Source organism: Hippopotamus amphibius, chromosome X (assembly GCF_030028045.1).
Source record: "Hippopotamus amphibius kiboko isolate mHipAmp2 chromosome X, mHipAmp2.hap2, whole genome shotgun sequence".
Lineage (NCBI taxonomy): Eukaryota > Metazoa > Chordata > Mammalia > Artiodactyla > Hippopotamidae > Hippopotamus > Hippopotamus amphibius.
The window spans coordinates 121,743,157-121,759,740 of NC_080203.1; the positions used below are offsets into that span (position 1 = coordinate 121,743,157).

General features: G+C 40.4%; 1 protein-coding gene across 3 annotated transcripts; it reads right to left on the minus strand.

Annotated features, from left to right (window-relative positions):
• Positions 1-597: 597 nt before the first annotated feature.
• SCML1 (Scm polycomb group protein like 1) lies at positions 598-15,330 on the minus strand. 3 transcript variants are annotated; one of them, XM_057719303.1, is made up of 8 exons: positions 15,211-15,330; positions 10,894-11,043; positions 9,798-9,878; positions 9,256-9,333; positions 6,091-6,195; positions 5,060-5,690; positions 3,611-3,762; positions 598-2,292 (listed from the first exon to the last, which is right to left on the minus strand). In XM_057719303.1, exons 2-8 carry the CDS (start codon positions 10,921-10,923, stop codon positions 2,170-2,172), a joined length of 1,200 nt encoding a protein of 399 aa, XP_057575286.1. In that variant the 5' UTR covers positions 10,924-11,043; positions 15,211-15,330; the 3' UTR covers positions 598-2,169. The 3 variants fall into 3 exon arrangements, with proteins under 3 accessions (XP_057575286.1, XP_057575287.1, XP_057575288.1); XM_057719304.1 differs by lacking the exon at positions 15,211-15,330 and having other exon boundaries at positions 9,256-9,330; positions 10,894-11,944; XM_057719305.1 differs by lacking the exons at positions 9,798-9,878; positions 15,211-15,330 and having other exon boundaries at positions 10,894-11,943.
• Between the last annotated feature and the right edge of the window lie 1,254 nt (positions 15,331-16,584).

Consider the following 16,584-nt stretch of genomic DNA (forward strand, 5'->3'; position numbering starts at 1 on the left):
ACTTTTAAGTCTATACCTGTGGGTAGAATTGAAACATTTTTCTTTTCTCTCTGCCTGGTCCCTCCAGACACTGGAGACTCTTGGGTTCTGAGCAGTCTTATCAGGTGAATGGGAAAGACTGTCTCCTGGCATGTGTGGGAATCTTGATGTTTTAGGGATTTTCTACAAGAAGAGATCCACTGAGGTGAAGGCTGATGACAGGCCTTTGGCATGGCTTTGCTGGCTCTTGAGAGGCCTTTGGGGAATTCAGTCTGAGACTCCTTCTGAGGAGTTCCACCACAGCCAGTGTGGAGAAGCCTATGTGGTTAATTGACCAGACTTATTCTGTAAACAAATTTAGTCTCGATTTGGCTGTTTCATAGAGATAAGGGTAATTTTAGAGAGAGAAATTTCTGTTTCAGTGGATATTAAATTCTAGTTCTGCTAATTGAGGCCTGTATTTATGAAAGTTATTGTGTTAGCCATACTTTTGCCTTGATATTCAGGATAGAGAATTCTCTAGTGAAGCTGTCATAGAGTATAACTACTCATGACATGCATCGCTGCTTGCTCTAAGTCTTTAAGCAAGTAAAATCAAATCTGAGGCTTTGACATTAATGGTTGTGGTTACTGAACTTTATTATATTTTAAAATCTAAAAACTGTAAAACATAGTATTTATACAAACACCTGAGGACTGTTCAAGTGGGCACAGAATCTTCACGCAAACAATTTGTAAGAAGACCAAGTTTAAATTAGAATCTTGTCTTATAACACAAAAGAAATAACAGGTGAAAAAGCTCTTTAAATCATATATGCCCAGTAAATAGTTACATTTGCTTATAAAATATACTTGGTTTTCTAAAAAGGAAATGTATATTCTTAACCCCGGTAAACATCTTATTGGCATTTATAACAAATGACTAATACAATTAGCACCATTTCTCATAGCTTATAAACATTACACTAAATATTATACAATATAACAACGTAATAAATAAAACAATGAACATGTTCCACTTGAAAGTTCTAATTTTTAAGATAAAGTTTAAGATGACAGATCAGAATGAATTCGAGTTTAGTAGGATAAATGGCTCAGAAAGGAAATTAACTAGAAACATCGCACAAGACAGAATTTCCCTGTATGGAAACCCTGGAAGTGTGAGCTGAGAGGTACCAGTGACGGCAAACGATGTACATATGTTTTACAGAATTGAAAAAACTCACTATATATAGAGTTGATCTTTACCTCTGTGGAAGTGTAAAGTGCCATTTTAAATTAAAAAAGGAAAGATTTACTTGTGTGTATACTTCAGACACAGAATAAAATATAAATATGAAACAGCATCCATATGAGGAATAAACAGATAATAAAATACATCTTTAAAAAACTCAGACATAGGCATCTTCATGGAGCGATGTGAGCAATGAGTGCCTAGTTAAATGTCCAAGCTTGGACAACATGTGGAAGTTTTAAAATAACATGTATTTAATTGAAAAGAATATAGTCGGACTCCATCCAAACCACCCTTGTAGTGTAATACCTGTTGCATATAATGACTATCTACCTTATAATTTAAAAAGAACTGGTAAGGACACTTCACAAAATCTTAAAAGGCTGCTTTTTTCCCCTTTAAATAGGAAGAGATAAAACATACAGTGAAATAATAACAGAAAGGAAAATAATTTATGTGGCTAGTCCCTTTCGGGAAAATGGTAGAACATGAACAGAATGTTGCAGTAACAAACATAAAATATTGAGAAAGAGACGATATCTATAGTTGCATCTTTAAATTCTCTTCTAAGGAAAACATCTCATGGCTTTCATCAGAGAGCCTGTCAGTCCCTCCCTGATTACTTTCCCCTTTGGGATTTGGCTGTTTTGGTTTTACATATAAACATTAACCAAAATCAAAGGTGTTTCTCTGTTTCCTGCATGAAGTGTATCTGTAAACTACACAATGAAAATAATGAAAAGATAACGAACAAACCACCAGTTTGACTATGCTAGCACTAACGCATTAAAATGGCTACTAAAGTAGATTGGACTGCTCCAGGGTTCTGCAATTTTGGATACACCGTATTTTAGAGGAACATTCTACACAACAAGAACTTCTTAGGGCAGAAAAATGATGGCATTGGTCTCCCCAGAATTAAGCCCAATCTAATCTACACACAGTTGTTCAAACGTCTATTTGTCGTCTTTAAGCCTTTCAATGTAGTGGCACAGCTTCACGGCTGTCCCCAGCTTGAGCCCCATGTACTTCATCATCATGTCACTCTTGAGCAGTAGCAGAGCTTTCCCATCAATGGCCTACAAAGAAGGAAATTAAAATAATTAATAAAGCTTTCATATTTTGTCAGAATGGTTATTCCTTTCTATGTAAGAATATGTAACACTAATTAGAGAGCAGCTCATTCCAGTTGTATATTCTCTGAATATGCAACTACTTGATGGAAACTATTAAAAATCTAATTTGTACAGTGAAGCATCACTTAATCATTTGTAAATTTGCTTCAAATTTTAAGAAAAAGGAAATTTAACCTAATATCTTAAAAATGTCCTAAGCGTCAAACTACCTAATTTTAAATACTGTGTGTTGAACAAAATACTGCATAGCTATGAATAAGAGTAAAAACTATGAATGGTAAAAATGAATTTCAGATGGTCATTAACTTTCTTAGAAGGGCTGGGAACATGAGTATGCCAGCTCTAAGTGTGCTATACAGTGCTGTCTTAACATTGAAAGCTTATCAGTTAGTCAAGCTAATTAGATGCTAAAACTAATTACTGATTTTCTTACCACACTGGAAAGGGTATATCAGATATGTGGGCACTAATTTTATTCCTTAGGAAACACTATAAAAAAACATTACTTGATAGTCACAAGGCATCCTAATGTAAAAAAGAATTAATTGACCAAATGATGCTGCTAAAGCATATTATCTGGTTTTCACGAGTTCTGGTTTAAAAATAAAACCATATGTACTGAATGAACAATATGTACTGAATCATATATCACTGGCTGAAGGGACCTGAAATCCCTCACAGTATTGCCTTTGTCAGGTACCTTCATACATTTTCTACTAAGTAAAACTAGAAATTAAAGAAATTATAACTTAAAATTTAGCCCATGATGTTATTTTGTAAATGGCATAAGGGTATCGGCATCCCAAGTCATCAATAACCATATAAGGTCAACAGAACTGAGTCAAATGGAATCAGTTGCTGGATTCATGGGGCATGATAACAAGGAGTCTACCATGTCACAGCTGTGATCACTCCCTCCTACTCATGGTCCTGGGGCCAAGCAGGGAGCAGGTGGGGAGGAGGATCCTTGTAGCTGTTGTTACAAAGGAGAAGACACCTGAGAGTGGCCATGCCGAACCATCTTCTCCTGAGAACTTGAAGACTTGTAGTATTTTATGTACTTGGATACCCACTTAAAGCACAGATCCAGCCTCTACCCTTTAAGGATCTAACTTTGGGCAAAGTAAACTTTCTCACACATGGAAAAATCAGTTGATAGGGTTCCCCCACCATCTACACTAATCAGTATTCAACTGAAGGGCCTGCACAGAGGTCATTCAAAGCCATTACAGCAGCAAAACCAGATCAAAAGATACATTACGTGTTGCCTGAAGAGGTTCATCAGGGGAACGACTGTATGAGGATCTACGTATCTCAGAAACAGGACTACTTCATCCACAGTCCAGGTTGAAGGGTCTTCAGGGAAGTTTGGTCTGAGGGCATCCGGGTCAGTTCCAACTGGTGGACTTATAGCTTCAATGGGGAGAAAAAAACAAATCATACTTGACCTGATCATTATCCTGAAAGAAGAGATGTTAAGTAGGGAGTAATTGTCTAATCCCTGGAACCTTCTGTGAAGTACCCCAGCATGGACCCAGGACTCCAAGGTAAAGTCCAGTGAAAGCCTAGATGAAGAGGACCTGAGGATGGCTACCCAAGAACGTCCCACCTGACCTCCCCCAAACAACAAAAGCAGCTTCAGAAGATACCTTACAGTTTCAAAGATCACAGAATAGACTGAGCAATCTGAGCCCTTTTTGGCCACAGGCAAATACAGCAAAAGATATGTTACTTCGCTTAAATTAGGTTAATCTAAAATAATCTATTGCTCTTTTAATTTAAGTATTTCAAAGAATTTCTCTCAATCTCTGTTCTCTTGGTCTCTCCAAACGAGGTTTCTTTTACTAGCTAATTGCAATGGAAATCCCCAGAATTTAGTTTTATAATCGCTTAAATTTATTGACTTTAACCAATAAATTTCAATAACCCCCATTATCTTTAATCAGTTCTCTTACTGAACCTCTCCCATGGCTTTAAAATTCCTGTCTCTCAAGGCTTAAATGCTTATCTGAATTCTGAAGAAAACAAGATTTCTGCTTAGTTAGGTCAGAAGTAACTTTAACATTACACTGAATACCCCTTTCAAGTTTCACTGCATAGTAATAGAACTTTTGGTTGAAGGTTTATGTTTGAAAAAGAAATACCTGAGGCATGAAACAATTTAGGTCCTCATACCTCAAGAAGTTTTAGCTGTGCTGTTCACTAAGTTGTACTGAAATTTCTTTGTGTCCAGACAAGTATTCATTTACTCAACCAGAGCCCTCGACTCCCTAAAGTTAGTGTGTGGTAATGGAGGTGGGTTTTGTAATTCGCCAGGAACGTTTGTTTCTCTAACCAAGGACCATCAACACAAATTTGACCTCTGTTCATGTGAATTAGCCTAAAGTGCACCTTTTCTTTCCTGTTATCTGGGCTCTGGCCATCTTAGGAGCATTCTGATTATTTACACAGGGGAAGGGTAAAGAAAAACAGACGATGAAAAAACTCACAATGGGATCATTACGAGCATTAGTGGAGAAGCAGCGTGTCAGTTGACTGGCACAGTGCAGGCACATCACAGACACTTAAGAAGTGTTAGTCATCGTTATGAGTATCACCCCAAACTAGCCCTCAAGATGGGAAACAAACAGCTTCCACAACCTTGTATCAAGGGTGTTGAGGAATATAGGGTAAATAATGCTACTTGTAACACATGTCAGTTCACACTCACGGAGGTTGGTCATCATGTCAGAGCTATGTGCTGGACTGGATTCACCCTGGGACAGCGTGGTTGCAGATGTGGTTACAACGGGCCGGGTGGGTGAGAAGAGACCAGTGCCTCTGCGGGCCCTTGGGCTGCTGTAGTAAGCCATGGGGGAGGTGCCCTGCATGCGGTCCTCGGGCGTGTAGCAAGGCTGGTAGGAATATGGGGAGAATGGGGGGGAAGTCGAGCTCTGGGTGAAGGCTGGCTCCTGCTCCAGTGGCTCCTGCTCCAGTGGCTCCTGCTCCAGTGGCTCCTGCTCCAGTGGCTCCTGCTTCAGGGACTCCTGCTTCAGGGGCTCCTGCTCCAGGGGCTCCTGCTCCAGGGGCTCCTGCTTCAGGGGCTCCTGCTCCAGGGGCTCCTGCTCCAAGGGCTCCTGCTTCAAGGGCTTCTGCTCCTGCTGCAGGGACTCATCAGGCTGAAAAGGTGTTCCTACAAGGTTGCCCTGGGAATCATTCTGCGGCCTTTGTACTGGTATAGTCGGGCTATAACTTTCAGGGTAAGAGAATGTAGACTGAAGCTCCCTTTTCCTCATTTTCTGGGCTTTGAGCTTTCTAGAAAGCAGGTAACTATAATTTTTATATGCATATCCAGGTGGCTTCTGAAATGACACAAACCCAGCATAAACCAACTGTGAGTGAGTGAAAGAAAAAGGAAACAAATAGTAAATACATTGATAATTACTTCCCATGGAAGATTGCTTGATATTATTAAAGATAAATGCACTATTTTGATTACATGATTTCTATTTCTCTTCAATCCTACATTTTAATTGCATTTAATATATTATGGTTACAAACATAAAAATACCCACTGTCATACATTTCTCAAACCTAGACTTCAGCATTTTTCCAGCAGAGGTTTAGTCTCCCATCTGCTGCTATAGCAAGTATAGATCAGCCTTGCTCATCTCACAGTTATTAGTTTTCTCTCACTTCTGATTAGCATCTTTAGAAATCAGAGGTTTATTATAGTTGTGAAAATATTTTTATAACACTTACACGATTTTGCCACAATGACTTCATACGAAAACGGTGGATTTTTGAAACCTTTCCATGCATAACATCAAACTTCTTATCCAGGTTTTGAATAGCATCAGAGATGACCTATTATAATACAAACCAGTAGTAGTTTCTACTTCAAAAGGAAAGCAACATAAAAAATACCATTAAGCCAAACTTTGACTGCTAGAAACAAAGTTCTCAAGCCGTCAGAAATGTCTTGTTTCCCACTTGATGCCTGGCTGTTGATGACCCAGAGCCAAGCTGGCTGAGATAATGTGCCCCAACCTCCCACTCAACTACTCCATGTCATACAGGCATTTTAAGAAGCTCCACTACTGGAAAGTAAATGAACCACGATTCCTATAAGCCATCACATTTATGATGGAGTCATTTTACATCAAGGAAGGTGCTATTTTAAGAAAGAAATTTCCAAAAGGCCAAAAAGCCTCTTTCCATAATGACAGTATAAACCAATAGGCAGTGAGGAGTCCACTCTGGAAAGAACAGTGAGCCAAATACAACAGATGTGACCTCTGGCATCAGAGTATTTTAAAGTCACACAATTAACAATTAACCTTACAAACCCTTCGAGTACACGGCCCCTGTATGCCAATCAAGTATGTGACTGATAAAACCTGAAAATTCTTGAAATACACAGAAATTTCATCGGGGCAAAAATACACTTAAAAGGCCAGAACCATTACATCATTCATTCAAATAAACATTTATCAAAGGCCTACCACCTGTCAGAACTACTTTGCTAGATGCTGGGAATGTGGACATAAAAAAAAAAGAAAAAATAAAAAGAAAAGAAAAGAAAAAAAACCCAGCTCCTGCCCTAAGGAACTCCCATTTTAGCTGGAGAGACACAAGTAAAGAGACAAGGTCGATAGAGAGCAGTGGATTTCAGTGTGCTCCATGCACCAGCAGCATGAACACCATCTACTAGCTTGTTGCAAATGCAAACTCTCCCACCTCAGATCTACTGAACTGGGAACTCTGAGAGCAAGGGCAGCGGTCTGTGTTTTCACAAGCCCTCTAGATGATTCTGATGCACGATCAAGCTTGAGACCCACTGGCTCTCAGCACTGAATAAATAGGCTATAGGGGAACGCAGTTCAAGTTACTTAACTTCTCTGTTGTTCAATTTTCTTAAGAATAGAATCAGGATGAAAATATCTCTGAGTCCTTCTGAGGATGAAACAATGTGCTATAGTATTAATACCAACATAATAATAGTACATGATGACTGGTCCAATAGTGCTCAATCATCTATTAATATTATTATGGCCACGATACAGATAAGAACAAGAGGCTAAGTGTGCACAGAAGAGCAAGACCTAATCCAGGCTGGCAGTCATGTCAGTGTTTTCAGAGAAGGAGGTATGTGTGTTGAGATGAAAAGATGAGGAGGTGTTCACTCGGTAGAGAGGCATGGAAGAAGGAGGGCAGAAGGAATAGTATATTCAAAAATGCCCAACAAATTAGGAGTATGGGATTAACCGATAGAAACTACTACACATAAAATAAACAAGGATTTACTGTAGAGCACAGGGAATTATACCCTAAATCTTGTAATAACCTATAATGGACTATAATCTGCAAAAAACCAAAATTATTATGCTCTACACCTGGAGCTAACACAATATTATAAATCAACTATACTTCAATAAAAAATTAAACAAAAATCAAAAATACCCAAACAGGAAACAAAGTCAAATGTTTAGATAGTAAATATAAATGACAATCAAAGAGCTGGGTTATGATGGGAAGGGGAGAGAAGATGAGAGCTATAGAGGGATGGGAGGCCAAAAGGAGTGATTTAAAAAAAAATCTGTGGGAGAATGACTATGCTGAGAGTGATAGAGACAGAGGCTGAAGACCCAGGAGCAGGGGATGATGGATGAAGGGAGGTGTCTGGGCAGAGGGAAAGAGGGTCAGATGGAGAAACCAGCGGAGGTGTTAGCCTTACAGAGGAAACACCCTTTCCCACTCCAGTGGTCAGGAAGGAGGTCGACAGAGATGGATCCAGGCAAGTTCGTTGGCTGTAGGGAGAGGAATCGGGACTTGGAGCGGATTTCTGCTTCACGCCCTCCATTTTCTCCATGAAATAAGAGAAGAGGATTGGGGTTGTCTGAGGATGCTCCCCTCTGCTTCCCAGCCTGGACAGGGCTGGGGTGTTACTAAAGGGGATGCTGGGCAAGGATACACAAGAACAGATGGCAGGGCTGCACCATGTGCTCTAGACTGGTAAGGGAAGGCGCTGAAGAAAGGGGGGAGCTAGCACATGAGGAGAAATGGAGAGGATCCCTTAACGGCCCATTTCAGGGCTGTGACTCTGGAACCTGGGCATGTCTTCCGGAGATGCTCTATCCCACCACATCTTGCACAACTGCTCAGAAGGTCCTGGCAGAGCAGTGTCAACCCAGTTCATCGTGGATGCTGATGTAAAGCAGGCAGGGGATAGCGCTGCTCAAAACCAGAACTCCCTACAATGCCCCTACATTCCCACTCTCTGTACATTCCCCTCCGCAGAAGACACACACGTTCCCTTTAAGTATTCCCCTTCTGTTCTCAATAATAATGATAAAGATTCCCATAAACATTTTACTTTTCAAAGTATGTTAGTTCATTGTATTCAAGAAACTTTATATGTTAAGAAACGTATTTGTTTATAAATGTTTATTACTTCCTAGGATATGCAGCTCACAGAATCCTTGGCAGTTACATCTATTAATCTCTACCGACATGTCAGTTTTTACAAAATCCCCTCCAAACTATGTAAGATAAACTCTTTAAAAAAATAGTGAGATATCCTGACATGCATTTAGGCATATACTAAATTTTATCCAAATCAGCCAAATTCCTTTAAAGATTTTGTAGGGGAAATTCAGTATTGAGCAATTTAGATGGAGACAAAACTATTATACATTTGATCAGTTAAGGGCTTTTACAAAAGGCTATAAAACCTACATATTGCTATTTCAAAACTTTCACCTGAAGATGCTATTCTAACTAGAAATTGTTTAAAAATCATCATGAGAGCAATAATCATAAATAATTCGATATAGCAAAATTTCTACTGTATACTTTATATGATACAAAGAGAATTTAAGATTAATATTTTAGAAAACTACATTTGAGAGAGAGAACTTTTTGTACCTGGCAGTAATTAAGGACATCCAGAATTGTCTTTTGTTGCTCTTCATTGTAGGATGTGTCAGACATAACACTTTCCTGCTAATATTTTAAAAGTTGAGTAAATACTTTACTTCTATGAAAGTCAAACTGAACACTAAGAGAAAAAACACTGTGTTTATTTTTCACCAACTTTTCAGAGTTTCAGAAGTCTTAATCTAAAGCAGAGACAAAATAACCTCGTTAATATGAGAATGAAAGTGATCCCTGCTAATTAAGAGAGGGAGTAAGGGAAGAATTTATATATGAGAAGGACCAAGGTTTAGAGTTTTGCACTAAAAGATGAGTAAAAACTGCTCTGAGTTTCCTACTCTACAAGGAAAAGAGGGAAGTGAAATGGTTAATTGCTCACTGTCTAATGAAAGGAAGCAGACAAATTCAGGAGAGACTAATTTTTTTTGAATGTGAGTTTGGAGGAACTCTACAGGTTATGAAGAATTTAAACCTTTTTCTTTATAATGGTTAAGTGTTAATATATTTGGCAAATGGCAATTCACATTACTTACATTATTGAAATATGCAGTATTTGGTTCATATGCATAAAGAACAGTGTTATCATCATCATAAGCATGGATTCGTGTTCTTATCTAAGGAAGATTTATTAATAAATTAAGAGGAAAGATAGTAGAACTTACAGAAAAAATTGAGGACTTCAATTTCACTTTCAAGAAGTTCTAAAAGCCAGTTTGTGATATCAAAGGACCTTTGTCCATTGTAAATACTATGACTATGACTAGGAAAAGATGTACTTTTGAAGCTGTTTTCTCATTAACCCAACTATACTTAAGACATCATTTTCCTCTTGTGTACCTCGGGGTAGAAAGACTAGTCTTCTAGTAATTTGGCACCAGAACTGCTGTAGAAGCAGGTATTGCTAACTACAAAGAATCCTGTTCCTGGCTTTTGATTTTTAAATAATCCAACAGTGCCACTCTGTGGACAAGATAGGAAACACTTAAGCACCTATTTTTGTTTTCCCCCTGCACTTCGAGGCTTGTGGGATCTTAGTTCTCCAACTAGGGATAGAACCCTGGCCCTTGGCTGTGAGATAGCAGAGTCCTAACCACTGGATGACCAGGGAATTCTTCACACCTATTTTTCATGATAAATTAATCTCTAAATCACCTAAAAACATTTTGGGGGGAATAAGACAGGGCATAAATAAGTAAATGGACAGTAAACAACCATTACATTTAATTTAATAACTTTATTCTAAGAATGGGTTATGACCTATATGAATAATTTGAAACATCTTTGAAGTATATGTGTCTTTGTTCCAAAAGGCAAACAAGATAATGTGGAACTGGGCTATAGATTAGCAGTTATAAAAATATACCATGTTACCTTTGCATAGGGCCTTATGCTTTTCAAAGTGCTTTCACATAATTATGTGAAGAGTCAGAAAAAAATGACTCTTGGTAGGCAGTTAAAATTTAAAAACTTGTACACAAATATTCATAGCAGCTTTATATATCACTGTTCAAAACTCGTGAACTGTATATTTACGATCTCTGCATTTTAATCTATGAAATTAAATTCAATTTAGAAAAGAAATAGAACACAATGAAAAGAACAAAGACATTTTCAATCTGAAATACAAACCACATCGACTTCACTGGAGCCACTAGACATCTTTATTGTGCAACCGGAGCAACTCCACTTCCTCTGAGTTGGGCCTAATTATTTTTAAACTTGCTGGAGGGTTTATTTGTGAAACTGCTTGGTGATCTAGGATTGGTAAACCTCTTACTCCTGAAAAGCAACGCATAAAAAAGTTACTTAACACACTTGGTGCCTTAATACACTTAACATGGATATGTTCTCAGAATGCCAACTCAAGTTGAATTGGAGTCCTGGCTGAATTTAGATAGCAACAAAATGAGAATTCTTCCATTAGTGTAGAATAAACCTTTACAAATTGAAAGGCTTTATTGCCCACGGGTAGGAATAAGAATCCAGATCAAACACACCCTAAAGGCTACAGAGTGAGGCGGATGCCTCGCAACCTAAAGGCTACAGAGTAAGTGCTGGAGACAAACGAACAACAGAGCAAAAGTCCTAATTGCTTTTGTCAAGGAGCTCAGAGGCTTTTTCCTCAGGGAGGCTGCGGGCCTCCAAATGTGAGTCTGGAGTCTATCCCGCTTGGGTGCCCACCACGGTGTGGCCTGGGCAGACCACTAAAGACATTACCACCTCCCCTGCCAGGTGAAAAGGTGAGATTACGTCTAAGGTCATTTCAGCGCTAAGATTATGACTGATTCTGTAGTTAAATTTTATATTAAACCTAAAGAACTGTATGTGAAAAATAAGCCAAAAACGCTTCTAGAATTATGTAGGCTCGGTTATGGTCCTGAGTCATTCATCTCTGCAACCAGAAAAAGACACTGAGTGCAATGCTATCAGATCATGTCTTGTAGTAGATTTGAACCCTGGCATCACAGTGCTGGGAGGGACGTTAATGACAGAGCTAATTCCCTTTGTCCATCCTGAGCCAGGGCAGGAATGAGAGGCAGAATGTAGGGAAAAGTAACTCTCAAGTTAAATAAATGCAGTCTAGTAATGTGGAATAAATTGAAGTTATTAAATACCTCCAATTTGAGCCGTAACTTCAACCAAATTTTACTTTTTTAGACGATGTTTATTTTTTCTGATTATACAACTAATATAAGTTATGAATATTTAAACTGGTGTTTTCATACAAAGGAAGACTACACAGCAATGAGAATAAACCACCTATTACTACACACAACGAATCTCAGGAATCTCAAAACTGCAACATTGTGCAAAAGCCAGACACAGAAAAGAATACACTGTATGAGCCAAAAAAGAGGCAAAAGTAAAAGAAGTCTTTTCAAATCAATGCCTTTAGATATACCACAGTCACTTCAACAACTTCTTTGTTTCCTATCTTGCAAACTGGCTGTGATTTATTTAACTAGCCCCAAGTCATGGATATTCAAACGACATTCCTCAAGTCTTGGTCTTACAAAGAACACTACAGAGCAGGCTCGCACCTCTACTTGAACTCACACAGAACAAGTTTCCCAATCCTAGAGAGCATTTCTTATACTCTGACTGTATTTCTAACAACTTTGTTTTATAGATTTAAATATATAATTTTTCGTTAAATATAGTTTCACTATAGAAAATCTGGACTGTACCACAAGGTATATAGATAACAGTATCTAACAGATTTTACTGCTTACTCTGGCAGGTAATGTTCCAAGCACTTGATGTATAGTAATCATTTAGCATTCCTGACAACCCTACAGGGCAGGCTCTATTATCATCCCCATTTTCCTTAAAAGAAAACTGAGGCAGAGACTTTAAGTAATTCACCCAGGTCTCATAGTAAGTGGTGCATTCTGGCTCCAGAGTCTATGTGTTTTACTTCTTCATTATTACAATCAGCTGGAATCCCTTTTCAAACAAGAACAAAATAAAATCCAAAACTCCTACCATGGCCTACAAGGTCTTTACAATCAGGTGCCTCCACACCACTCAGAGGTCACCTCTTATCATTTGTCCCCTTGCTCTTAAGCCTAAGATATTTACTATCTGGCTTTTTATAAACAAAAGTTTGCCAACCATTGTTATAGACTCTGTCAGACAGTTCCCTAATAGCTTAATTACAATGCTGCTGAAACTTGGCTGTAGACACAGAGGCAACATACATGGAGTCCCCAGCAGACACCGGACCGGCAACTCTCTCTCTGTGGGACATTGACAAATCAATTCGACCTTGTACTCTTTGAACCTGCCGTGCCCTCTGCCCTTAATACCCTGCACCCCACACAACCGCTCCATGTAGGAGAACAAACGCAAAACCTCAAGGCTTCATTCAACTTTCATCTCCACAAAGCAAAGGTGCTATGTCACCCCAACTGGAAGTGACACTGCTTTCCCAGAAGTACCATAACACTCACACTTTAATGCTTTTAAAGCGATTGTCACACGTTGGCTAGTAACAGGAGAGGCAACACCAAATAGCATTCAGGCCTTAGGGTTTGGGCCAGAATACAGGGTTTGGGTCCCAGCTCCTCTACTTACTAGCTGTGTGACTCTGGACAACTTACTTTTCTGTGCTTTAAAAAAAAACCTGTAAAATGGGGATAATAGTATAAACCTCATGGAGTTATGGGGATTATGTGAATTAATATATGTCAAGTACTTAGAACAATAACTACCATAGCAAAGGCACCCACTGTTGGCTACTATTATTTTATTATTGGGGTAGTCACCATATCCTCCCAATGAATCTATTTGTCATGGAGCACATGGACAACAAATTCTCAGGACCATAACATATAACTATCACTCACACTGCACCCTTCACCACAGACATAGCAACCATTTCCCCTAAATGAATTTTAAGTAGCAGGGCACTGTGCAAAGAACTGAGCTTTAATACCTGAATCTGAATCCAAATTGCAAAATTTGCTATTTTGCTTTAGGCAGGGATTTAACCCCTCTGTGCCTCAATTTCTTAACCTATAAAGTTAGAATAATAGGTACTTCATAGGGCTGTGGAAGACCAAATGACAGTTAAGCACTCAGCATCATGTCTGGTTCACAGCAGGCAAAGAAAGCATAAGTTTCAGTTCCCCTTCACTTCTTCCCACAAGGTAAGTAAAGTTTCTGCAACATTTTCCTAGAACCCAACTATGACTAGATTATGTGAATTTAATATAATTCGTTAAATTCAAAATCGTGCAAAATAAATTTAAGGTGAAGCTCATTTACATTTTACGATAGGAAATCTAAACTCTTGAAAAGGTAACAACAGGAAACCATGTGGTTCTTTAAAAGACACATTTTAGACGTTAAAGACATTTCAAAGACATTTTTCAAAAGTCACTTGAGGATTCTGCACGGTATTTACTTGCCATCAACTTATCACGACGACGAGGGATGAAAACGGCAGTTTCACCCAAAACCCACTGCAAGGAATACTAGGCAAGACAGGTCAAATTACAATAACCAGATCACTCCAAAAAATTTTTTTAAACAAGGCTGTGTCAATACACTGATCACTTTCTAAAACTCCTCTCAGGACTCCCAAAAGCAGCCCTTCTGCTGTCCGTATCCAACTTTAGAGGCTACAACGTCGGCGAGACGGGGGATAATGCCACCCAAACGGTATCCCGTCACCCAGCAGGGAATCGAGCCCATGCCCTGCTTTATAAAACACCGTGCACAAAAGTTGCTCGTTAAATCACAATTCGTAAGCATGAAACCAGTTTAAAACTCCCGAGCAGTCCAACTTCGGGGAGAGTCAGGTAAAGGGAGGGAAGCGATCCCCAACAGAAGTTATCTAACTATGGAGCTCAATCCACGTCTTTACTTTGCTTCGCCTGACGTACGTATTTACAACACAACAGCGAGGCTGAACTGCCTGTGATCAGTTGCAATTACCGTCAAAGCCTCAAAATCAACGTTTACATTTCAAAAAAAAATGTCACAACGAACCAACTCGCTAGGAAATAAATTCTTCAAACTCAAAATTCTAACTAAAGTCTGAGAGCCTTGGTCCTTCCTCGCCCCTTCACCCGCCAAGGAAGAGACAGGATGAGAAAGAATCAACTCATCACATTAAGTCAACACCCAGTACGCAATAAGCGGCCAAATCTCAAGCACCTATGCGCTGGCATCGCGGGAGGGGCAGTGGGAACCATCCCGAACCATCCCAAACCATCCCACCTGCAGCGCTGCTGAAATTGTAGAGTAGACTCGCTCTTTCCGAAAAGGCAAATCTTTCCTCTTGCCTCAGGCAAGTCCTCCCCCTTCCCAGCCCGCCCACCCCACCCCCGCCACCCGGCTCCAGAGCCCCTCAGCCGTTAAGTCAAATCGCTCAACAGCTTCTACCGCACATCCAAGACAAGAAAGTTCAAAGGGAAGAAAAAGTGCCACTTGACAGACCTTTTCTGGCGTCAGAGCCCGTCGAGTTGGCCTCTGGAGGGCACTGGAACCGGCTAGCCTCCCCGAGACGTGACAGGTGGCCTGCCTCCCCGAGAAGTGACGGTTTAACGGTCTAAACGGTCCTCGCACCGGAAATAGTGCCCCACCACGTGACGCGCCGAACGTGAACCCGGCGGAAGCTGGGGAGCAACACGCGCACCGGCGACCGCCCGCGGTACTTAGGGTCCCACGCACGCTGACCAATCAGCGGCCGCTACAAGACACGCCTGTGACGTCAGCTGACCAATCCAGCGGACCTCTGAGCTGTCACAGGGGAGCGGGCTTTGCTAGAGGGACGGCCAAGGGGAGAGGGTTTGCTTTCCACAGCGCAGCCGCAGTGCTGGCCTCCGGGCTCCTGTGTCTCGGAGTTCGGACGCGGAGCCTGGTGGAATCAGAACCCCATGCTAGACCGAAAACACGAGCCTCTAAGGCTGAGAGGAGTTTTGGGGGCTGCGCGGGCGACTCTCCTGGTGGCAGTGCGGGTTTGAGGAGGGGGCTCACGGGGTTGAGGTGCTTAGGTGCGTGGCCTCCTCACTCTCGTTGGTTAGTTCCTTGAAGTTTTTTTTTCTTTTTAATGTAACCCCCCCCCCTTCCTCCCCGTCCCCCTGTGAGGCACCACAGACCTCGACATTGAATCAATCCTAGGCGTGCACTTCAGTGCAGGAATTCAAAGGGGGAGGGGGCGGGGCTTTAGCAATTGTGGTTTGGTGCATACCAGGAGAAGTTATTTTTAAGAGTTCTCTCTCCACAGGGTCAGGTAACACAGACCGTGGAGCCAGATTTGCTGGGTTTGTACCCCAACCCCAACATTTAAGGGCTCAGTGCCTTTGGGCAACTCAGGTCACCGGCTCTGTGCTTCAGTTTCCCCATCCATGAAATGGGCACGACGTGGGGGGCGGGGGGGGGTGGTTCATGAGTTAGAGTAGGGAGAGCACTTACCACAGTATCTGGCACATATATTTGCATAATAAAGGGTACATGCTGTTACTTGGCATATCAAAGTTGCTCATCTTGGGAAGGAAGCACAGTCTGAGTAATTATCAGGAGCAAAGCAGGTTACTTTAAAGGAAAGCCATAAATATTTTCTTGGCCTGGAGAGGTACAAGGAAAGTATACTGGATATTGGAAATGTATTCTTTTTCCTGTCAAATACAAAGCAAGATTAGAGCCTATTACAGAGACAGTATTTATTACTACCATTATTTAGCTCATACTTTTGCCATAGCAGTTCCCCTCCCTTATGTCCAGTCCCCTATAAAACACTTGTGCTGTTTGTGAAACCCCAGGAGTGAATTACATAACAATGAAGAGAGAAGCCAGTTGTTTAATTGCAGT

Bases quoted from the DNA above. Each gene is read 5' to 3' on its own strand.
- SCML1 (XM_057719303.1), bottom strand. From the start codon at position 10,923: ATGTCTAGTGGCTCCAGTGAAGTCGATGTG. The intron at 5,691-6,090 runs GTAAGTGTTATA...GTGTCATTTCAG, and splicing joins AGTCATTGTGGCAAAATCGT to AAGCCACCTGGATATGCATA. The intron at 2,293-3,610 runs GTAATGTATCTT...CCTTCTTTGTAG, and splicing joins TGAACCTCTTCAGGCAACAC to GCCATTGATGGGAAAGCTCT.